This window comes from Staurois parvus, unplaced genomic scaffold, assembly GCF_062004578.1.
Source record: "Staurois parvus isolate SC_StPar_1 unplaced genomic scaffold, SC_StPar_1.0 ptg000299l, whole genome shotgun sequence".
Lineage (NCBI taxonomy): Eukaryota > Metazoa > Chordata > Amphibia > Anura > Ranidae > Staurois > Staurois parvus.
In genome coordinates, this window is record NW_028318095.1 from 15,655,001 (window position 1) to 15,679,090 (window position 24,090).

The window sequence follows — 24,090 nt, forward strand, 5'->3', positions numbered from 1 at the left end:
TTTTAAATTGTCGGTCTTTTTTTGTTTATAGCGCAAAAAATAAAACCGCACAGGTGATCAACTACCACTGAAAGAAAGCTCTGTTTGTGGAAAAAAAAGGACATAAATTTCATTTATGTACAGCGTTGCATAACCACGCAATTGTCAAAGTAGCACCGTATCGCAAAAAATGGCCTAATCAGAAAGGGGGGTGAATCCTCTGGCGGGCAAGTGGGTAACCTTATTTTTTACACACATATTTTTGTATTGATCAGTACAGAGATGTTGGTTTTGAGCACCTTTTACAGTAATCATGTCAGTATTGAGACCTGAAACGTTTCCATGTTTGCAGATTCCATAATGTTGATTATAATGGCAATGAATCCCTTCCCTGTGTATCCGCTAACCGTTTATTTAGCTTTCCTAGGCCGCTTTTTTTGCTTTGATTACTGTTTAGCTGGTTGTGCTTTGAAATGTCAGAAGTCAGTGGGCTGTATGATTTTTTTTTTTTTTTCATTTACAGTTTCATGCTAATAATTGTAAAGTGGACATCTTTACAGAGGAGTGTGAGAGGAAAGTGCCATGTCGGAGTTTTATTGGTAGCAGCAAAATTAATAAAAAAAAACATTTACTTGATGTAAGCCGTAGAATCCAGCTCACTGTGTAAGTGATAAACACGCAGGCCCTTAAATGGCAAGGAACTCTGCACCAATGTGCGTATTCATTTCACTGGGAGATATTCTCCAGGTTACCGTCTCTCCGATGAGCCTTAACTGCCATTTGTAATCTAACCAAGGAAGGGTGTCAGAGATGGTGTCTGTGGAGGATTTTACTGCGTTAAAGCTGTGAGGGCCTCTTGATTGAAAGAATCTGTCCCTTGTTTGTTCCTAGTGAGGTATGAGAGAATCTAAAGGGAAAAGCTGGTTGTTATGGGAAATAAATACAGTTAAATGTTTAGTCAAAACCTAGGGCCCGGTACTACGTAGCTTGCTTACAATAAAATGTACCAGAATGTCTTTCCTCCTTTACCGTCATAACAACTACGCTGTTGTGCAAAATAAATTATATTTTAAAACATGTCAGGCAGGTAAACAACAGAGCAGAAAACACACAGACTGGCGGCCAGTGCCACTCAGAGCTGCTCTGTACCTTGGGGTTGCTGTGGGGTTTAAAGTGCCACTGACCAATAATGATTGGGGCAAGGGGGGGATTTTAACACAACTATGACTTCACTGGGTGACTTTTTAAAGGCTAAACACCCCTTAAAGTGTTACTAAATCTACAACAGTAAAATCAGTCTGTATATGCAGTAAAGCATGCTTGTTGTTATTATTATAATACAGGATTTATATAGCGCCAACAGTTTGCTCAGTGCTTTACAATATAACAGGTGACAATACAGCAATGATACAGTTCAATACAAGAGGGTTAGGATGGCCCTGCTCCTTGGAGCTTACAATCTAAGAGGGAGGGGCTGGTGGTACAAAAGGTAGTAACTGTGGGGGTGAACTGATAGGAAGAATAGAAGATTCCGTTATTAGCTAAAAGTGGGATCGTCTTCCCTGAAGAGAGAGGTTTTTAGAGATCACCTAAAAGTGGGCAGAGTAGGTGATAGTCGGATAGATTGGGGTAGAGAGTTCCAGAGGATGGGGGAGGCTCTGGAGAAGTCCTGGAGATGGCATGGGAGGAGACGACAAGGGAGCTAGAGAGCAGGAAATCATGGGAGGAGCGATTATAAATGGCTGTATATGTTATTGTTAATGTTTCAAATTTTATTCGTTGGGCAATGGGAAGCCAGCAGAGGGATTGGCAGAGAGGGATGGCAGATATGGAACGGTTAGTAAGCTGGATGAGTCTGGCAGCAGCATTCATGATAGATTAGGTAGGCCAATGAGGAGGGAGTTACAATAGTCAAGGCGAGAGATAACAAGGGAGTGAATAAGTTGCTTAGTGGTTTCAGAGGTTAGGAATGGGCGTATCTTGGAGATGTTGCAGAGGTGAAGTCTACAAGATTTGGACAGTGATTGGATTTGCAGCTGAAAGGACAGATGGGAGTCCAGGATTACACCTAGTACCCTGGGATGAGGGGAGGGACTGATGGTTGTATTATTGATCATCATGGAGAAGTCAGGGGAGGGGGCACGGTCTGGAGGGAATAGTATGAGCTCTGTTTTGGAAAGATTTAATTTGAGGAAGTGGAGTGACAGCCATGCTGATATGTCACTTAGGTTAGTAATGCGAGAGGAGACTGAAGGGGTGACGTGAGGGGTAGAAAGATAGATTTGTGTGTTATCAGCATAGAGATGATACTTAAAGCCATGGGAGTTTATCAAGTGACCAAGGGAGGAGGTGTAGATGGAGAAGAGAAGGGGTCCAAGGACAGAATCTTGAGGGATCCCTACAGAAAGAGGAAGTGGAGTGGACGAGACAGAGTTATAGGTAACACTGAAGGAGCGCTGCGATAGGTAGGAGGAGAACCAGGAGAGAGCAGAGTCTCGGAGGCTAAGAGAGTGGAGTTTTTTTGTTTTTTTTTAGGAGGAGGGTCAACAGTATCAAAAGCCACAGAGAGGTCAAGTAGTAAGAGTATGTAGTAGTCGCCATTGTTTTTAGCAGTTCGTAAATCATTAGTGAGTTTTAGTAGAGCAGATTTTGAGAGCAGAGGATAGTAATATTAAAGGGAGGAGCAGAGGGGGCATTTTAAAATGTAGATGGAGTGAGAATCAAACTTCTAGAAGATGTTTCCCAGGGTGCTTGCTTGCAGTCCATCCAGCATGCAGTAGAGTTCTTTGTTGTATCTTCCTGCTGCTTGAGTTATCCTGCTTTAGTTAAACTGCTGTGTTAAGAACTGCTAAGGATCATATGAATTTGGGGGAGGTTGGTCAAAGCCAAACCACTCACAGACACAGGTCAAAGTCATAGAAGATGATTGATTCTCTGATCACAGAAAGGCAAAGGAGGTAAGAATCAATCACCACAAACAGACAAAAAGATATAGAACTAATTATCCTGAGTTTTGCAGAAAGTCATTGCGTTGCAGGGAGACAGTTTAAGGCGGAGATCACATAACAGCATTTACCCTACGTTTGCAGAAAGTCGGTGCATAGCAGGGAGACAGTTTAAGGTTTATGCTCACTGTGGAACCTAAGGGGTTAATCCTCTGTATAGTGTAAAAATGCTGTTTGATCCTGATTTCTCTAATCCTCCTCTTCTTCCAGTGTCCCCATCTTATCTCCTGATAAGACATATCGTGTGGAGACACTCTGTACATGCTCAGTTTAGTGTGTGTTGCTGGAGAGGGTTTTTTTTTTTTTTTCTTGAGTGCATGTGATCAACACAGGGCCAGTCAGCACTGCCCAGACAGAATAAGGGGGTTTGCATCTTCCTAGAGTAGAAAGAAAACTCCTACAAGATGTAACCAGTGCTCTGCTGAACACTGATAGAAGTCACAAGACTGTTCTAACTTCTGATTTGAAAAGGTATTTAGCAGTTTATATTTACTAAAATAATTGCACTTCCATGTTCTGTGTGTGGCAATCGTGGGCACAGATATGGCCGTGGACGTCCATGTTGCTAAGGATCCCCCATATTGTCATTCTCACTCCAAAATCAGCCCCCCTCCCTTTCTTTTGAGTCACATGTGGTCTTGTGTGCTGGGTTCAAGAGAGCACAGGACACAGCTGGATATCCTTTATGGTTGTAAATCGAATTAGCTGATGCCAGGGTGTCTGTCCCACTCTTGCTCTGAAGATGATCGTAAAGCTATAAACCAGTCCTTCACTAGACATGAAACACATTCCAGAATAGCCATAAAACATACATCTCATTTAAAAACCAGTTTTGATAACTTAAAATAGGGAATACATACAATTGAACAAAGCATATATTCGGATATCTCAGTTTAATGTGAGTCGCCTGATAGCTTACACCCCTAGATTACATCTACTTGAGAGCAGAAAGTGATATCTCTTTAACCGTCACAGGTAGATATGTCATATTTGATATCTAGACGTTCAGCAGATGATTCTGCATATTATCCTACCAGTGGATAGGCTGCTTCATGTACCTATAGAAGATTATTGACCATGGTATAAACAGGTGAGGTATTTGGTCATAGCAGAGTTCCCCGCCTAAACACCCTTCCCAAATGAGGCGATTGGTTCTCTGCTTTAAGGAGAAACCCTGCTGGTGGACTAGAAAATAGGCTGTCAGGCCTGAGAGAAATAAGATGAAGAATTCTCCCTTTTTAACATCAGGAACCAACTTGGGAGAACGGTACCCTTTTGTTCAGGACCTTGATCTGCTTAAACCAAGGCTGACGGAAAGTATTCTACCTCTCTAAACTTCTTTCTGTTATCTCTCTGTTGTGGTATTGCTCTCTGTATTTATACATATATATTGGCTACGTCTTTTTCTGTAAATATTTTTACCTTTTTAGTAATAAATCCTATTTTCTGAAAAGTGTTGAACTGTTTCTAAAGCTCTTTAATGCAAATTAAGAATCCCTGTCTCTGAAGAGTGCTACTGTGTGTTTAAACTTCTGCATACATCTGCCTGCGTTGACAGTGTGTATACAGATGCCTATTCAAACACAATGTTACTGCTAAGATTGGCGAGTTTCCTCCTACTCTGTACTAATAGGTGGTGGTGGCAGTGTGAAGGGTTAATTGTGTAATTAACCTGACCCAGTAACAATCACTCTCAGGCTGCGGTACATAGATTGTGGTCTATTAGCTGGAAAATCTTTGTGCAGGGTGCAGCTGAGTGTGGTATTGTTACGCACGTGACAGTGCAGTTTTAGATTGGCTAGTCCTTCGGTCACGAGTTGGTGAGAAGGGCTGGGGGTCTGACGCCGCTTCCGTCACACTGTGTACTGTGGGAGACCAGATATAGTGAATGCAGCGTCCTGGGTTTAGTAACACTTTAACCAGTTTCCAACCGTGCTATAGCCAAAAGACAGCTACAACACCACGCATGTGATCTGTGATCACTGTGTCCTTCGGACACCGCTGATCAAATGACTAAGGAGCAAGCCAATCACAGACCCTTTTATGGCTGATGATGTCTGATCACAGGGTAAATAGGAAATGCCAGTTATCAGCAGTCTTCTCCCCACGCTGACAGCGCATGGGGAGAGCCGGTAAGCGGCATTTCGCAGGGGGACATCTACACTGATCATCAGTGCCCTGATGATCAGTGTAGCCCCATCAGTGCCCATCAGTTGAATCAATGCCCATCAGTGAAGGAGAAAAATTACTTATTTACAAAACTTTATAACAGAAACTAAGAAACATTTTTTTAAAAATTTTTAGTCTTGGTTTAGCAAAAAATAAAAACCGCAGTGGTGATTAAATTCCACCAAAAGAAAGCTATTTGTCTAAAAAAAATTATAAAAATTTATTTTGGGTACAGTGTTGCATGACCGCGCAATTGTCATTCAAAGTATGAGAGCGCTGAAATCTGAAAATTGGTCAGGGCATGAAGGGGGAGAAAGTGCTCAGTAGGCAAGTAGTTAAAGTTGTTGAAAACTTCGGACATGAAATAGAAAGCATATAAGTCCATAGTGTGTACTTGTCTCAATCCGGAGCACTAAGTGTCATTTCTCTCTGCTGCTTCGTTCCTCTATCAGCATGAATCACTTCTAACAAGTTTTCCTGACACCAAGAAAAAAAAAAAAGGTGATAGGAGGGGATGGGAGCTCCAGCACACAGCCTGTGACTGACAGCCTCAGCTCTGTTGCTGTGTGAAGGGGTGGGGAGTCCCTTCCCTCCATTCATCTCTGAGCTCCCCTCACTGAGCCCTGCTTTCTGTTATCTCAGACAAGCTCTATAAATTCTGGACTTTGAACGGATATAGTGAAAGAGATGGCTGTAGATAAACAGGATCAACTTATGTAGGAGGATTTTTTTTATATCTGTGTTTCACTTCACTTGGTGTATGTAAGGGTCTACAACTGCTTTAACCCCTCAATACCAGCATGTTTGTTTAATTCCAACAAATTGACAAAATTAAGATCACCTTGAGGTGTCTACTTTCCATAAGAGGGGTCATTTAAGGGTGTTCCTAATGTCCTGGCATTTTCTTCAATATGTTTTATAACAGGTAGTAAGGAATACAGTTTTTCTTTTCTCTTGCAAAAAAAAAAAAAAAAATTCCCACTGCTTAGCAATTCCCACCAAAAGAGTTTTATCTAAAAAAGTAAATAAAATTATAATGATATAAAAGTTTATTGCTTTTCAGAGGGTGTTTGACAGGTGGTGAGGAGGCATTCTGTTGCCTCTTCACAACCTGTTATCCCTAAAAATCCACAACACCACTGCATGTGTTTGCAGGTCATCTCCATTCAAATTAATGGGTCGCTTTTTCCAAACAAGTCGGGGGATTTTGCCATGATGAAGAGCAGAGTTTCTGTGGGAAACAGCGCTGGAAAAAAGGTAAGTACTTTAGTGGAGGATATGGTTTTTTAATGTTGGGAAGTCCTAAGCAATTGTGTGTTTTTTCATAGAACCTTGTGTTGTTTTTAAAGCAGAACTTCAGTGTATCTGAGCACCACTAACCAAAAATGCTGTTTTAATTTATTTTTGATATTCAAAGCAAACTCCCCCATCCACTCATGTCTCCTTGCTTTATTTTGCTGAGACATCACTTTGAAAAACATCCTTCTAGCATTTCTGACCATGGCCATCTTGAGTAAGGGCAAATGATTCATGTATCATTTACTTCCTGGAATCCATCTGCCCTTAGCTCAGGCATGCAGGCCGAAAAGTACGCTTAACTGACAAAACCTCTCCTGAAGACTCCTGGGATGCTTGACATCATTTGCCTAGGTATGGAAAGGCAGGAAGTAACTGAAAAAGTTTTAAACAAGTAAATATACTTTTCTATCTATTTACCAATACTAGCAGCATGAGGATTAAAAATAGCTAATGTTGACTGAGAGGGTGAAATTGCGCTTTAAAGCGGAGTTCCACTCACACTGTCAAAAAATAAAAGTCAGCAGCTACAAAAACTGTAGCTGCTGACTTTTAAAAAACAGCCACTTACCAGTCCCTCGGTCCCGTGGTGTGTCCCCCGCAGCCAGTTTCACCGGCCGTCCTGTATTCAGAGGCTGACATCTTCAGTGTGGGCACCCGGCTGTGACAGCTTGCTGCTTCACAGCCGGGTGCCCACTGCGCATGCACTTCATGAATGGTCCTGTTGTCTTCTGGGACCTGTCACGTGTCCCAAAAGACTACAGGGAAGGAGGGAGGACACCTTCCGCTTCCGATTGCCTAGGTGATTGGACTGGAAGTGGGAGCGATACCTGTCAAATTCAGGTACCCCCCCCCACAAAGGTGCCAATCCTTAATGGTGAGCAGTCCTTAAAGTGGATCTTCCCCTTTTTGGGTGGAGCTCCGCTTTAAGTCTAAGTTTAGGTGTGCGACAGTTTCTGCTGCCCTCTGAAAAGTGATCAGGACTTTTTTCAGAGTGCGCTGTTCATCGCCAGTGGCAGCCTCCTCTCTAGCCATAATGCTGATCCAGTAGCTTCAATACATCACTCTCTGATAAAAAGTAAGAGGATCATGACTTTTGACTTGCTGCATGCCTGTTCTGGGTCAGCTACTGAAAATGAAGAAGACAGCCAGCCAGTCAAAGTTTTTCAGAAAGTCAGCAATAGCTGCCTCTATTTATTTCAGTATAAATGTAATGGTGGTAGGTTGCTTCTGTCACATACAGTATTAGTAACATGCTTTGAAGTCCTTGGTTTTCCTTGTATTAAAGTGTTCTTGTCTTCTCCTCTCTGTCTAGGGACTAAGTATTGCGGCTTGGCATTGAGACCAGAGGACGTTATTGAGTCCAAGAGCCATGAAGTCACCGTTCTGTTCATGAGTGGGACCCACATCTCCGGACGAGGCTTCCTGGCTTCTTACGCCACCACAGATAAAACAGGTATTTGTTGTTTTTGGCAAGTCAGAGGGGAAAACAGTGCAACTTGTCGGCTGAATGACATTCTTTTTGCTGTACAGCAGAGGTGCACCACAAATACCTAAATTTTCTGCATGTTAAGGGGAACTTAATTTAAACTGAGCAAATGTCATTTACATCATCAAGCAGAGCGTTCCTCAAAATTTTTTGTTTAAAGTGGTATTAAACCCAAAGACAAACATTTATTATATTGCAGCTTGCCAATTCTTAGATGCATTGACTGCATTAGTTTTATTTTTAGCCTTCCTTTCTTCTATATTCATCTGGTGATCAAGCCTGTAAGTTTTGTTTTTCAAAGATACACGTTATCCAGTAGAAAGCAACAGTTACAGAGGTGAGACAAACCATTTAACACTAGCGGGATGTGCACCATGATCAGCTTTTATGTAAAATCTTTATCCCGAAAGGAAAGAAAACTGTTTGTTGTAACTGGTTTTAAAGTATTAGCTGGCGTTTGGCTTCCATTTATTAATGTATTTAAATCTGCTAGTACATCTAACACTCCCTTCCCCCCAGACTGAGAATGCTGCTGTCCAAAGGTGCCCCTGTGCTCCTTCATCCAGAGTGGGGGTGCTCGAATTTAGTAGGTGTGTTACTCGCCAGATCAGTGGGTGAAAATAGATGGGAAAAGTCTAAACAAAAAAAAAAAAGAAAGAGAAAGCTAATGCAGCCACCACATCTAATGATTGGTAAGCTGCAATACATTACATTTTGGGTTTTGGATTTATTACCACTTTTACCTGTAAAATGGCATGTACTTTGAGAGTAAAACTAGTTTAAAACAACTCTGAGATGCCTATAGCATTCACGTTTTAGATCCGCTTTGGAGATATTCAAAGTTTTGAAGTTATGAGAATGCATCACTCTGCATGGCAAATGCCTTGGGAATTCTGTTGCCCAACACATGGCCTAGTGGCTTCTGTTGCGTGGCCCACTGAGTGTTGGGCTACAGCTAAAGGCAACTACAAAGGCTACCAATACTCTTGTCATGCAGTTTAAATGGAAAAAGTAAGGGGTTGCTAACTCGAGCTCCCCAGTGTGGAAAATCTTCCTCCTGTTCTGCTCTGGTGACATGAGCTGTCAGGAGGTGATCTATTTGTGTACAGCCCTGCAGAGGCTGTCAGTCCTGCTGTACTGAAAAAAAGAATGCCAAAGAATGTAGATAGTAAAAATAAACTAGTATCACCGTCAATGTCAGTTTCTTTAAATTAAAGTGGCTGTAAACATGTTGGAGAAACGTTTTCTACTGCAAGGTAAAGTCATAATATGTTAGTATGCATCGCATACTAGCACAATATGAATGACTTCTCTGTGAACGAAGCCTTCCAGAGGCGCACTGTCACCACTGACAGGGCTTCCATCTTCACCCGGTCTTCCTTCCTGGTTAATGGGCTGTGGCTGTTTGAATGGCTGAGCCACCGGTGACATCACTCCCGCGCATGCGCTTGGGAGTTTCGGCCATGGCACACAAATCTGAGGGGACGGCATGGGTATGCTTCTTAAGAGCGTATGCTGCTCTGTAGGATTATCTTCTAAACAGTGCATGTTTGGAAATATTAATTTTACCTACAGGTAAGCTTTATTATAATCTTGCCTGTAGGTAAAAATATAAAAGGAGAGTTTACCATCACTTTAATATGATTTAAAGTGGTTGTAAAGGCTGAATGTTTGTTTTTTTACCGTAACCTTCCTACCGGTAATCCTAAGTGTGGCTCGGGGTTAATTTTCAATACCAGAAACGGTAACCCCTAGCCACACTCGGGATTACTCCATAGTGCTTATCCTGCTTTCCCCCCAATCCCTACATTGTCCTGAGATCCCGTGATGTCCTCCCGCTGTGTCCTCCGGCCAATGCCGGCAATCCGTCTTCGGGATTCCATTCCCTGCTAGTGTCGGTTCGCAAGGGGGCGGTACCGGCGGAAAATTTTAAAAAGTACAAATAACATACACACAATACATTGTAATCTGTTAGTTACATTACTGTATCAAACCATTTCACCTAAATTTTGTCCCTGGTGCTTTGTCCAGTGAATACTTTACTCCTGTGCTGGGGATGGACTCAGCAGAGGCTAGGATGATAATGTAAATGTTCTGGAATATGCACTGCTTGCTGCCCTCAACGGCCCCGGGTAGTCCAAAGTCACTTAATGCAAAAGAAAAACAAAAAGAGGACGCACCGGCCTAGTGCATTATCATTTAAAATATTTATTGAAAGAATAAAAAAAGTAGGTATCATACTCACAATGGACATATAAAACACAGGCACATCACAATGAACAAAGGTGTTCAATCCATATAGCATCTGAGTCCACAGCGATGGAACCCAGGATGACCAACTGTCTGATGCATTTCAAGGACTCTGAGGAAGAGGCTGAGTCCTCAAAATGTGTCAGCAAGTTGGTCATCCTGGGTTCCATCGCTGTGGACTCAGATGCTATATGGATTGAACACCTTTGTTCATTGTGATGTGCCTGTGTTTTATATGTCCATTGTGAGTATTATACCTACTTTTTTATTTTGTTAATAAATATTTTAAACAATAATGCACTAGGCTGGTGCGCCCTCTTTTTGTTTTTCTTTTGATTTGTCCAGTGCCCTGCCTGCACTTTTACTGTTCTTTCTGCCTGGAAACTTGGGAACGTCCATAGCATCCAAAAAGCGTCCTTTTAGGTCAAAAGTGGTTTTAGACCAGCTAGAAAACAGCGATAGTGAATTAGAATCACTTACAGAATTGAGCAATAGTGATTCGTGGGGATATTCATCATCAGACACTGACATTATTGAATTAAATTTATTATTATATTTTTTATAATTATTTATTATATTTTATGATTTTGTGTGTTTATCATACCCAGGGTGTTTACTAGACTCTTGTTTGGACAGATTTAAGTGAGTTATTCCCAAGAATTACAGGCCTCTAATATAAAACAACAACTTTCCTTGCAAAACAATGTACCACTTTGACATTCAAAAATATTGATTAGTTAGACTGCCAGGGAGGTTAATGCATTCTCTACATTAAGATAAAAAAACCTTCTATGATCAGCTTCTCCCCAGCCCCCAAATACTTACCTGAGCCTGATCTCAATTCAGAGCTCTATCTCCCCCTCTCTGGACTCCGTGATAGCAGTGGGAACTATTGTCAATCAAATCTGGTGACAAGGGAATGGGGGCGGGTCCGAACCGCACTGTGTGTCAATGGACACAGAGTGCGGCTAAGGATGACCCCAGCACATGTACCAATGGTGGCACACAGGAAAGAGACGTAGCCCAGACTGTTGGCGGGTGGACCCCGAAAGAGGATTGGAGCTGCTCTGTGCAAAGCCGTTGCACAGAGCAGATGAGTATGACATGTTGGTTATTTGAAAAACAAAAAGTAGCTTTACAATCGCTGTAAAATGATGCAATTTACCAATGACACCAAATGTTGCAGGCTAGATCGAAATCAACGAAAAAGTGACAGACTCCCAGCAGTAGGCATTTTGCTAGGCGTTGGCTTTGCAAAACATTTCAATCATTTTATTAACTTAAAACAAGCAATTTTTTTTTTTCGCTTGTGTAAACAGTGTTGCGTCTTCCCATCTGGCTTCATGGGAGTTCTTAGTGCAAGTAAGGAGACTTCCGGAAATGCTCCTTAGGAATGCTAACACACTTTTTCCTAAAAGGAGAAGGCTCTTCTGGATAAATATTGCTTTAAAGAAAGTTCTGTATGCCCCATCCTCTGGGATTTAAGCCTCACATGGCCTTTGCTGAACCTAGCTGTAGTTGTCATGTGGCTTCTGATTCCACTGCAGCCTTTGCTGTCTTTTCTTTGCTATGGGAGGAGATTGGAAATTTCTGCTTTTATTACTGTGCCAAGAAACGCAGCTCTGTTTATTTCCTCTCTGTGGATACGTTTGCACAATGCCCATGAGATTCCATTTTTATTTAGAGTAATCAGATGAAATTAAGATTTCAGTACATGCTCCAGAGATTAAACGAAAATCTCCATCCTAATCTTCCATGTCACACGTGCTGGCTGTGTAGCTGTTTATATAATTTTACATTGTTTTAGAAGTACAGTGATTCTTTTGTTTTTATCCTAAAATGCCCAAAAAAATGATCCAAATAGTTGCTGCAAAACATAAAAAATGGCATTGACTTTACAGACAATTTGCAGGCAGCTTGAAGATGTGTCTGGACAATATTTGCACTCCATTGGAAACCGAAAATTAAAGTGGACAACAAGTGACTTTGCCTAGGTGGTGATGATGCCATCAGCCCCCTCTCCTCCATGATCAGTTAGACTGCACATTGTAACTTTGTATGTGAAAGTTTCCCGCAGAGGGTGATCTGTGTCAGACATTTCTGAACACTGCCAAGAATGGCACATGCACCAGAATTTACATGACTGTGTCATCTGTTCGTCAAAGAAGTAGATAGTGACCCTGAAAGATGCCTGAATAGAGATGGCTCTGTTCTTCTAGAGAGAAAAGCGAATGACGGCATTGTTGGAAAATCAGGCTGGGAATACTGTAATCTCTTAAGAAGTTATAAATACCTGTCATACTTCAGCATGTCAACAGAAATCCTTGGGCTGCCATTGTTGACCTCCTCCTGAAAATATTTCTTTCCTAGATGTTGTGCTCCCCTGGCTTAAATTGTAGCTAACCCCAAGAACAAACATTTTAATATAGTGCGGCATACCAGTCCATAGATGTGGTTTTATTTTTTTTATTTTTTCCTTCTGAGGATCCTCCCAGTATTACACTGGCTGTCATAAGGTGACAATGTTTATATACTGTACTTTATAAATGACAGAGCAGCATTGTCACTCTCACTAGACTCCAATATTTCTGTCTAGCAGTAGCAGGTTACATTGGTTCCCCTTGTCACCTGCAGCTGTTCCTAAACTTCCAGGCAAGTCTGTGTGCCCCTTCTTCAATTCTAAGCTCTATATTTTACTTATTGACTGGAGTGCTGAGTTTTTATTTTGTGTGTTTTCTTGTTCTAGATCTCATTACATGCTTGGACAAAGCAAGTCGGTTCTCACAACCTGAATACAGGTAACACATGTGACAAAATTGTGATATTAAAGGCAGTTAAAAAAAAAAAAAAAAAAAGTCATATCTGCTTTTTGCAGTGGTTTTTCGCAGAACATCCCCTGATCCTCCTCTTCTCAGGTCCCCTACCAGCGCTCTTGGCCCCTGCCTCCTGCTGAGTGCCCTCAGAGCAAGCAGCTTGCTATGGGGGCACCCAAGCTGGCTTGCTCCCGAGCCACTGCTCTGCCTGTCCATTTACACACAGAGCCGCAGATTGACCCCACCCCCTCTCTCTCTTCATTGGTTTAGTGGCACTCCCGCTGCTGTCTCAGCCAATGAGGAGGGAGAGTCCTCGTAGAGCCTAGGCTCTCGTTCCCAGCACTGGATAGCGATGGGGCTCAGGTGAGTATTAGGGGGGCTGGGGGGAGGGGCTGCACACAGCAGGTTTTTTTTTTTTTTACCTTCATGCATTAAGGTCAAAATCCTTGAGCCTTTACAACCACTTTAAAGACTAAGTTCACCTTTTGCAAAAAAAAATTAACAAATGCACATCTTTTTGCAGGTGCAAAAATGTGCATTTATTTATTTATTTCAATGTAGCCTGTATGGCATTGCAGTACCAGACTCCTGCAGTCACTCAATAAGCTGTCTGCCTGTACCTCCCTTATGGGCAGAAAGTTACTGAATGGCAGGAAGAATCAATGAACTACGAGTGCGCTCACCAGCACCATCATGGTTCATTGAGAACTACAAGCCATCGGCCATGGAGACGATGGTATTTGTAGTTCACTCTGGGATTGAATGACGCAGCCCTGTGGGCAGAGACCACAAGGCCCCACTGTTTTTACATTGTGACAGTGGTTGCGAGGAAAAGACCCCCTGCTCACTGTCAAAGAGAGGGGGCATCAGGGGGAGAGGAGGCAGGAGATGGAACATGTTATATGTTACACCTGTATTTAGGGTGGAACATGTAATGTGCCAAAGTTGAACTTATCCTTTAAAGGCTCAGTCCACATTTGCTACAGTGTTTCATGTTACACCCATATTTAGGTAGTCAATGTAACTGAAATAGAGGGGGAAATTTCCAATGGGGTCACTTGTTTTGGTGACAACTTTCAAATGTGAGAAGGAAGTGCAGGGAAACGCTTTTAAAAATGTCAAACTTCCCTGTTCTACTGGAGCCTTCAACATAATGTCCCAGCCCTGATTACACTCTGCAGCTGGTATTTCTGGACTGTATGAGCTATTTTGGAAGCCAATATTTTTAGGCGGTTTGAGAAAGCCAGAGCATTTATTAAAATATTTGTGTGCACAACAGTAGAAAAAGCTCAAAAGAAAGAGTTCTTAAAGTCATACTAAAGGTGCAGATATTTTTTGTTTCAAATAACAAACATGTTATACTTACCTTCTCTGTGCAGTGGTTTTTCACAGAGCAGCCCCGATCCTCCTCTTCTCGGGTCCCCCACAAGCGCTCCTGGCTCTCCCCCCCCCTGCTTGCTCTGGGGGCACTTGTGTGTGCTCGCTCCAGAGCCGCATCTGTGGGTCTATAAGACACTCAGAGTGTGGCTCTGTCCCACCCCCCACTCCATCTTCCCTGTCTTCCCACTCCATCTTCCCTGTCTGTGACTCGCATTGCAGCCAGAGCCAATGGCTCCCGCTGCTGTGTCCCAGCCTATGAGTATGAAGAGACCCATGGGAGCTGCTGCTATCGTGCACAATCACGTGATCGAGAACAGACTTAGGTACGTATAAGTGGAGATTTTGCCTTCATGCATAGATTGCATAAAGATAAAAAAAAAACCCTTCAGCCTTCAGAACCACTTTAGCGAAACTGAACAAATGTTACAGTGCTGCAAAATCAACATGTAAAGTGTGTGTTTAAAAAAGTTAAAATAAACTTCAAAGCCACTATTCAGTGCCATTTAACCATGTTTTGTTTCTTTTAAAAATGCAGCAAATAGAGTAAAATACCTGAGGATCCTGCCAAAAAATGCAGTCGGCTTCTAACTTGTTGGCTGACAACACAACACCACTGCTGCACTGAAATAATGGTGGGAAACAGCAGATGGCTTGTATGGGAGGGGATTGAGTGCTGAGAACAGGGGCAGACTGACCATTCGAGCTCTCGGGCAGTGCCCGAGGGTCTGTGGTCAGTAGGGGGCCCCATGAAATGCCCCTGGTACCTTTTTATAGGCTTTTTTGGGTGTGCTTTGAGTGTGGGCAAGGACACGGGCCCCATGATGCCCTATTGCCCGGGGGCCCCATGAGTTGTCTGCCCCTGGCTGAGAATGCAGGCAAGGGGGTAGGTGGCTGAGCTGATGTAGTCCAGTAGGAGACAACAGTACTTGGGATTTCAGTGCAGAAGAAGCATCATGTAGTCGACTCGCTGCATTTCTGGCAGGACCATCAGGTATTGTTCTGTACTTGCAGCATTTTTAAAGAGACACAACATGGGAAAATGTTTGTTTTGGAGAGCTGTACTGAATTTCTTTAGCGTGTACCCTAGCATACAACATGCATTTTAGCTTGACTTTTACAATTTTATCATTACCATTACTTGTTCCATAAAGTCTATTCCTCATCATTTTTATCTTTTAGAAAATACTGCCCTGCTGGATGTCTGACACCTTTTGGGGAAATCTCAGGGACTATTCCTCTTGGCTATAGGGATGTATGTATTATGTGTTTTTATATTTTGCAGTTTTTCTTTGGAGGTCCTTTCGTTATAATCTAAAACACATTCTAAGTAGTTGTAGTAGTACAGCTGTGTATTCTGTTGCCGCACCCTTTTTTGCGTTTGATTAGTATAAAGTGATCCACACCTTTTACGTCTCCTTGTATACTCCTGTCATATCAGTTACTCAAGGCGTTAAAGCAGAAGGTCAGCATGACAAATGGGCAGTTAGCAATTTGACAGGTCTACAATTTCACCTTCCATATTTCTCATAGGAGATTCTTACTTTAAGCCAGGACAGAAACAAAAGTAGCAGATTGTATTGACCTTTTAAAGAGACCATAAACATTCAACTGGAGACTGCTGGGCTCAGCCTGTACTTGTAAGCATATGTTTGCAGTACTGATGAGATATTTCTCAGATCCCCTACTTTTGTTGCCACTGTGCTTTTGGTGTTAAGATTCCCAGCACACAATGGGGCCGACACCAGGTTGTGATAGAATTACGCACAAGCAGAAGGCAACTACCAGTTGGCAATATGAAATCATTTGGAAAAAGGCTGTAGTCCCACCCAGAAGCAGTGTGGAATGCTGTCACAGTTGGACTTGCAAAAAAATTTAGGGCACTTTATGACCAGCACAGTCAGTGTTTCCTAGAAAGCTTTCATGGCGCTCGGACTACGTTTTGCTCGGAGGCATTCTTTAATTGGAAACATAATGTGTCTCCCTGTCAAGCAATATGGGGATTTTACAGTCATTCATCAGGGCTGTGTGCCGGTTAGTTCACATTAATTAAACTGATGGGTTTACAGAGCTTTCTTCTTTTTAATGTTGAGCTGCAAGTATCAGAGTTTAAAAGTTCATAAAGTTCATGGGTGTTTTTTCCTGGGAAGTCTGTATAATGTAGCTTTTCATTCTCTTATACTGGAAAACAGTTGATTTACCCACATGGTTAATTGCAAAAACATGTTTCCATCGAAGGGTTTTTTAAAGAATCTCTTTAACTTTTTATAGTTTCACTGTTACCAGAGATTGCAAACATTCGATGTACAGTGGCAGCTTAAAATAGAATACAGCCAAAATGCTGGGTGCAAGGGAATGAGCTGACAAATATGTATACTAAAGCAAACCTGACCGGATATATATTTGAATAAGCCAACACTGTCAGTACATATGCCAAACTGTGTCTCCATTGGCCCCACAGGATACTGGAATACTCAAGTACTCTGATATGCACTGAGGTCTGGGGTTGATGGGTCAGGGAGCCTGGCCCTGCCCTTCCACAGCTTGTAAGCCTCACTGTTTACCAGTGGGGTTGCTCATTACAGCAATGGGCCATTAGTGAGGCTTACAAGATTGGAAGGTGTGTGGTCAGGCTCACTGGTCCATCAACTCAGGAGGTAAGTGCTCAGCAGATCAAGGAACCTGTTATGTGGACAAAGGTGACTGCCCTGTACAGGCAGTTAGGCAACTATCTAGCGCTTCAGGTTTCCCTTGATTAAATCGTGGTAGGTTCAATACAAAGCTATAATATACAGTCAGGTCCATAAATATTGGGACATTGACACAATTCTAACATTTTTGGCTCTGTACACCACCAAATGGATTTGAAATGAAACGAACAAGATGTGCTTTAACTGCAGACTGTCAGCTTTAATTTGAGGGTATTTACATCCAAATCAGGTGAACGGTGTAGGAATTACAACAGTTTACATATGTGCCTCCCACTTGTTAAGGGACCAAAAGTAATGGGACAATTGGCTTCTCAGCTGTTCCCTGGCCAGGTGTGTTTTATTCCTTCATTATCCCAATTACAATGAGCAGATAAAAGGTCCAGAGTTCATTTCAAGTGTGCTATTTGCATTTGGAATCTGTTGCTGTCAACTCTCAAGATGAGATCCAAAGAGCTGTCACTATCAGTGAAGCAAGCCATCATTAGGCTGAAAAAACAAAACAAACCCATCAGAGAGATAGCAAAAACATTAGGCATGGCCAAAACAACTGTTTGGAATATTCTTAAAAAGAAGGAACGCACCGGTGAGCTCAGCAACACCAAAAGACTCGGAAGACCACGGAAAACAACTGTGGTGGATGACCGAAGAATTCTTTCCCTGGTGAAGAAAATACCCTTCACAACAGTTGGCCAGATCAAGAACACTCTCCAGGAGGTAGGTGTATGTGTGTCAAAGTCAACAATCAAGAGAAGACTTCACCAGAGTGAATACAGAGGGTTCACCACAAGATGTAAACCATTGGTGAGCCTCAAAAACAGAAGGTGAGATTAGAGTTTGCCAAACGACATCTAAAAAAGCCTTCACAGTTCTGGAACAACATCCTATGGACAGATGAGACCGAGATCAACTTGTACCAGAGTGATGGGAAGAGAAGAGTATGGAGAAGGAAAGGAACTGCTCATGATCCTAAGTATACCACCTCATCAGTGAAGCATGGTGGTGGCAGTGTCATGGCGTGGGCATGTATGGCTGCCAATGGAACTGGTTCTCTTGTATTTGTTGATGATGTGACTGCTGACAAAAGCAGCAGGATGAATTCTGAAGTGTTTCGGGAATATTATCTGCTCATATTCAGCCAAATGCTTCAGAACTCATTGGACGCCGCTTCACAGTGCAGATGGACAATGACCCAAAGCATACTGCAAAAGCAACCAAAGAGTTTTTTTAGGGAAAGAAGTGGAATGTTATGCAATGGCCAAGTCAATCACCTGACCTGAATCCGATTGAGCATGCATTTCACTTGCTGAAGACAAAACTGAAGGGAAAATGCCCCAAGAACAAGCAGGAACTGAAGACAGTTGCAGTAGAAGCCTGGCAGAGCATCACCAGGGATGAAACCCAGCGTCTGGTGATGTCTATGCGTTCCAGACTTCAGGCTGTAATTGACTGCAAAGGATTTGCAACCAAGTATTAAAAAGTGAAAGTTTGATTTATGATTATTTTTCTGTCACATTACCTTTCGTCCCTTAACAAGTGGGAGGCACATATGCAAACTGTTGTAATTCCTACACCGTTCACCTGATTTGGATGTAAATACCCTCAAATTAAAGCTGACAGTCTGCAGTTAAAGCACATCTTGTTCGTTTCATTTCAAATCCATTGTGGTGGTGTATAGAGCCAAAAATGTTAGAATTGTGTCGATGTCCCAATATTTATGGACCTGACTGTATATATAAAACCTAAATATAGTGCTAGGAGTGACACTGCTGGCTTAAGGGATAGGTTTACCTTTGGACCATGTTGCATGTTCTGCCCGTTTTTAGGACGGAACATGTTGCATGTTCCAGCATCTGCATCCCCGATCCCCCCCTCCTTGTAACAGTGGGTGGGGGATCTTCTCCCCGCACCCATTGTCACAATGAGTAAACAATGCGGCCATGCAGGGGTCCACCCACATGGCCACGTCATTCATTCACAGTTTCCTGTGAATAGACTACAAGTACCATCAGCCATTGCAGCTGATTACTTGTAGTTCTCAACGAACTATGAGAGCACTGGTGACCGCCTCGTAGTTCATTGATTTTCCTGATCTCGAGTAACTGCCTAGCCATACGAGGTCCTGAAAGTTTGCAAAAACTTGAGATTGCATCTGCGATCTGCTGAGCGTGGGTGCAATTCTCTGCAAGCTTCGTAGAAAAAAAGAATAATAAATGCACATTTTTTTTTACTTGAAAAAGATCAATACACAGAATACATTTTCGTAGCATTCTGCCACTATCCCATGTGACTCCATTCTTTCCATAGACTGGAGCATCTTCTTACAGCCTTCCCTTTACTTCTCTGTGAATATGTTAGAAGTATAGTCCGCTATATACCCCAGTGGTTCAGGGGATGGGGAGCTGTAAAAACAGAAACACACACATCTCTTTTTTGAATGTTAACCCCAGAACATTTTTATGCTCTGCATGCCCAACACCTTTAAAAGAAACCTATAATAGGAGAAATATGTAGGCTTCCATTGCTCACCTGTCCATCTGAAAATGCTACTTGCAGTCCTGCTGTGTTTTGACTTAAATATGTTTTTGAGTCACTGGCCTGGAACAAGTCTGAGTTGAGGAATTTGATTTTTCTCACTTGCCGCACTTATTCACTTACTTGACTCTTCCTGGTCAGTGACTCAGTAGTATTAAAGCTGGAGATTTTCAAAAAGAGGCCGGCAATGACATCCCACATATTTCTGTGTGAACTTGTGCATTTAGTTTCTCTTGACCAAACAAAAGTTTTTGCAATTCATCAATTTTTGAAAGGCTGATCTGAGCATGGCAGGCTGTTGCTACGTAAGTTGACAAAGGCTTATTATGCTATTTGAGAGAATTGTGGAAAAAGGATCATGACAGTTGGAGTATAGCCACTGACGATCTATTTAGTTGTAAATGCCCATTGATTGTAAAGAATTGATGTTCTGTTTTGTAATGTACCTCTGCTTTGTTTTTTTTTTTATATTTTTAGTCATCATTGCTGTGTATGGCGGGCATACATGCTGGAGTTGTATCTAATGCACTTGGAGGACCAATCAGTGTTGTCATTAGTAATGGTATTGCGTATTATGACACTGCTCAGGCAAACAACATTACATCTAAAGTGTAAGTACTTTCTAATGTGCGTCAAGCATCTTCTCTCCCTGTACCGGAGTACCCATACATTGGTTGAGAAACTGTTAAAGGACAAGTTCACCTTTTGGAACATGTTACATGTTCCACCCATATTTAGGTGGAACATGTAACATGCTCCGGCAGCCATTTCCCCCCCATTGTGGCAGCGGAAAAGGGATCTTCTCCCTGCACCCACTGTCTCAATTCAAAAGCAGCACATTTTCCTGTAAATGCATGAACTATAACTACCGTCAGCCATTGCATCTGACAGCTCGTAGTTCTGAAGGAACTGCACGGTCGCTAATGAGCGCTCTCATAGTTCATTCACAAGCCCTGCAGCTTGTAAACAGCCAGAATGAAGGAATGGGCTGAAAGCTGCAGGGCTTGTCTGCAGGAGTCTGACATTGCACCCCTGAGCCACTGATCATGGGTTCAATGCTTTACAGGCTCCTTAGGGAAAAAATAATAAATGCACATTTTTTTTTCCTGCAAAAATATGTGCATTTATTTTTTCCCAAAAGGTGAACTTATTCTTTAGAGTGGACCTGTCACTAAAGAAAATGGTGAGTTAACTGTACATCACGAGGCCGAAGAAAATACAGTATATAAAAAACTGACTTAAAACCAGATCCAAACACTCTGGTAGGCATGCTGCTTCCACAAATGATATGAACACACTTTTCTATAGATTGCAGGGGCATGCCGAAAGCCACATACTTTATGTTGTATATAGGCAGCTCAACAAAAGGCCTACCTTTGCTACAAATGTGAGATCCTAGAACCCCGTGTTAACATTTTTAAATTTGAGGTGCTGTACTGGTCACCATAATTGAAATATGTTGTGTTTACTTCTGACTTAGATCTCACTAACAGTGATAGGCATCGGCAGAACACACATGCAGTATCCTGCCAGCAAGTAGTCTCTTAAGGTTAGGGTAGCCTGTAAGCTCATGTGGGTCCTTAGCTTTTCCATCATGTTATTGCTAGTAGCAGTCACATGTCTCTGGACATGTTCTGTAACATTGAGGATATTTGGAAGGTTCTCTTTAACATTACAGAGCAAGTTCAGTTACAAATATGGCTAAACTACTGACTAAGTACAGATCTGGATAGGCGGTAAAAGGTGCTAGGTGCAAAGTTCTCAAGTGCGGTACCCATAGCAGCCAAGCAGAGATTATTAAAGGATGAGTTCACCTTTGGGCCATGTTACATGTTCCACCACATGTTCCAATAGCCTACAATTAGGGCTGAGGGCTGGTGAACGCTCTCGTAGTTCATTCTATCTTCTTGCTTTCAAGCAACTGCCTGCCTGCACAGGTATGGGCAGACAGCTATTCTGAGAGTCTGCAGGAGCCTGGGACTACACCTGTGATATGCTGATTGCAGGTGCACTGCTCTGTAGGCTCCTTAGAAAAAAATAATAAATGCATATTTTTTCCTGCAAAAGGATGTGCATTTATTATTATTTTTTTTTTTCAAAAAGTGAACTTAGCCTTTAAGGCAAGACCAATACAAGATGAATTTTATTTGGGTGCTATAGGCTGCACTTTGGATTTAGCACTTTGCTCTTTACAATGTTTTAAGCTCAGATATGTATAACAGAAGTGAGAATGGAGCATCACATCCTGACCTACCTGACTCGGGTCTGCAAGAATAGAATTACTAAGAATTGTAGAATCAGAAGGTCAAAGGTCCTCATATTGACTGTATATAGCGCATGTGTGTTAGGCTCCTAATTTTCATTTGGGTATGTGGGCCCTCTTAATAATTTCTTCAGCCTGTAGCCCATTGAAATGAGAATTATTCCTTACAGAATTTGGTAGTAAAAAAAAGTGCTTAATTTGCAAATTACAACACTTTCATTCACTCAACCGACCACGAAATATTGAAATATTTTTAAATATAATCATTTTTTTTTATAAAAATCCTTACATGGACCCAGTAATGTGACTGGCCTCAGGTGATAGAGATGAAACAAATCCTCCTACTTAAGTTGTACCTGTTTATCTGCAGTATTCTCTTATCTAGTCCAGAATTTATAACACTTGTCTGAACTTTCTGACAACGGGGAGGAAAGCTAAAATTACACACTGCAGAGCTCAGTAAGGTTAGATCTGAGAGCTGATTGGAGGGAAGGGACACATACCCCCTTTGCACAGGAACAGAGCTGCGGCTGTCTATCACAGACTGTGCTGCTGTAGGTCCCTCCTCTGTAACCTTTTTGCTCTTGGTGTCAGGAAAACTTGTCAGAAGTGATTCTTGTTGATAGCAGAGGAACGAGGTAGCAGAGGGAAATAGCACATAGTGCTCTTAATTGAGACAAGTACACACAGGGATATGCTTTGTTCATTTTTCCTGTCTGAGGTTTATAACAACTTTACAGTACAGCCACTGTAATAACATTTGCATTTTAAGTATGCATAGGCCAGCACTTACTAATGCCACTCCTTACAGTATTATCCTGCTGGTTTAGAAGTTCTTCTTCCTCTCTACTCAGCAAGGCTGGCATAGATAGGGTACAGGTGTAACTGGAGGCAGCCTTCCATTAATGCAAAGGCCACAGTTCTATGTGTGTGTGTGTTTTTTTTTCTTCTCATTTGTATATTATTTTTTAACTTTTAAGCTTATTTACTAACTTTTTTTACAATTATGTAATGTTCTTGTGTATTTCTTACAGGGGTCCATTGTCTGCAACTCTCTTCACATTCAAGACTACTGGTATGTGTGTTGCATAGTATTCTTTAATGGATAGGTGAATGGCAAGTGACAAATATATTACAAGAAAGCTGTATCCCGTAGTGGTGCACCGAAATGAAAATTTTGGATCGAAACCAAAAATTCAGGATGCATTTGGCCAAAACCAAAATGGACAGTTTTTTTAGAGAAATAATTTTTTATATATAATTGTATTCTATTTGACTTTTTAATTAATATCATGATTTTAAATGAATATGAACTTATTTTCAGCACCTTATTGGCCAATAAGGCTTCTTTCACACTGAGCAGTTTTTGAAGTGCTTGTGTGTAAAAAAAAAAAAAAAGCTTCAGATAAGCTAAAAAAAAATGCATCCCTTTAAATTCAATGTGTGTCTTCACACTGGTCCATTACGCTTCCCTTGCGGTGTTGGAAATCCTTCTTGCCGCATTTTTAGTGCATATTTGTTCAAAAAAAAAAAAAAAGCACTAAAAATACACCTCCCCATTGAGGGCCTGGTTCACACTCATGCCTATTTTAGTGCTTTCTGCAGAAACGCACGACAGTCCATTTAACATGGTTTTCTATGGGACATGTTCACATCTATGCTTTTTTGAGCAGCTGCATTTTTGTAAAGGATTATGGACTTTTTTAAACGGAAAACGTTGCGTTTTTGGTTTGGCTGAATAGACTTCAATGGAGACACTGCAGAAAACGCATGTGGTGTATTTTTGACACACTCTTTACATGTTTTTGATGTGTTTTGCGGTTTTTAATTTGCACATGACCTATGAAAACGCACCCTAAACGTGGCAAACATGTTTTTTTGGGAGCCGTTATCTGCACCTTTTTTCCTATTGGCAAAATGCTGATAACGCTATTTTTGACCAATAAATTTCAGCCGCCGATATATCAGCGCATCTCTAGTATCCAGTAGTGAGAACTCTGTTGTATGGAACTGCCCAGATAGATCCTAAACCCAAAAGGTCACATAACTGAGGTTTACTATTTCCTGGGATGCCTAGAGTCAGAGAGGATGTCTGAGAGCTATGTCTAGTTGTGTTGGAGATTAGGATAAATTCAATAGAATGTATCTCATCAAAGGCAGGTGTTTTAGTGTCTGATTTCAATCTCACCCACTTCCTATTTTTGTC

The 24,090-nt window shown here is 41.8% G+C and overlaps 1 protein-coding gene across 2 annotated transcripts in view; it reads left to right on the plus strand.

Annotated features, from left to right (window-relative positions):
• Positions 1–24,090, plus strand: part of DCBLD2 (discoidin, CUB and LCCL domain containing 2) — a 141,264-nt gene that overhangs the window by 71,072 nt on the left and 46,102 nt on the right. For both annotated transcript variants that reach the window (XM_089682952.1, XM_089682953.1), the window contains exons 3-7: positions 7,765–7,905; positions 12,935–12,986; positions 15,561–15,633; positions 20,099–20,232; positions 22,919–22,959. In XM_089682952.1, coding sequence (XP_089539078.1) covers positions 7,765–7,905; positions 12,935–12,986; positions 15,561–15,633; positions 20,099–20,232; positions 22,919–22,959 — 441 coding nt within the window. The remainder of the gene's footprint in view (positions 1–7,764; positions 7,906–12,934; positions 12,987–15,560; positions 15,634–20,098; positions 20,233–22,918; positions 22,960–24,090) is intronic.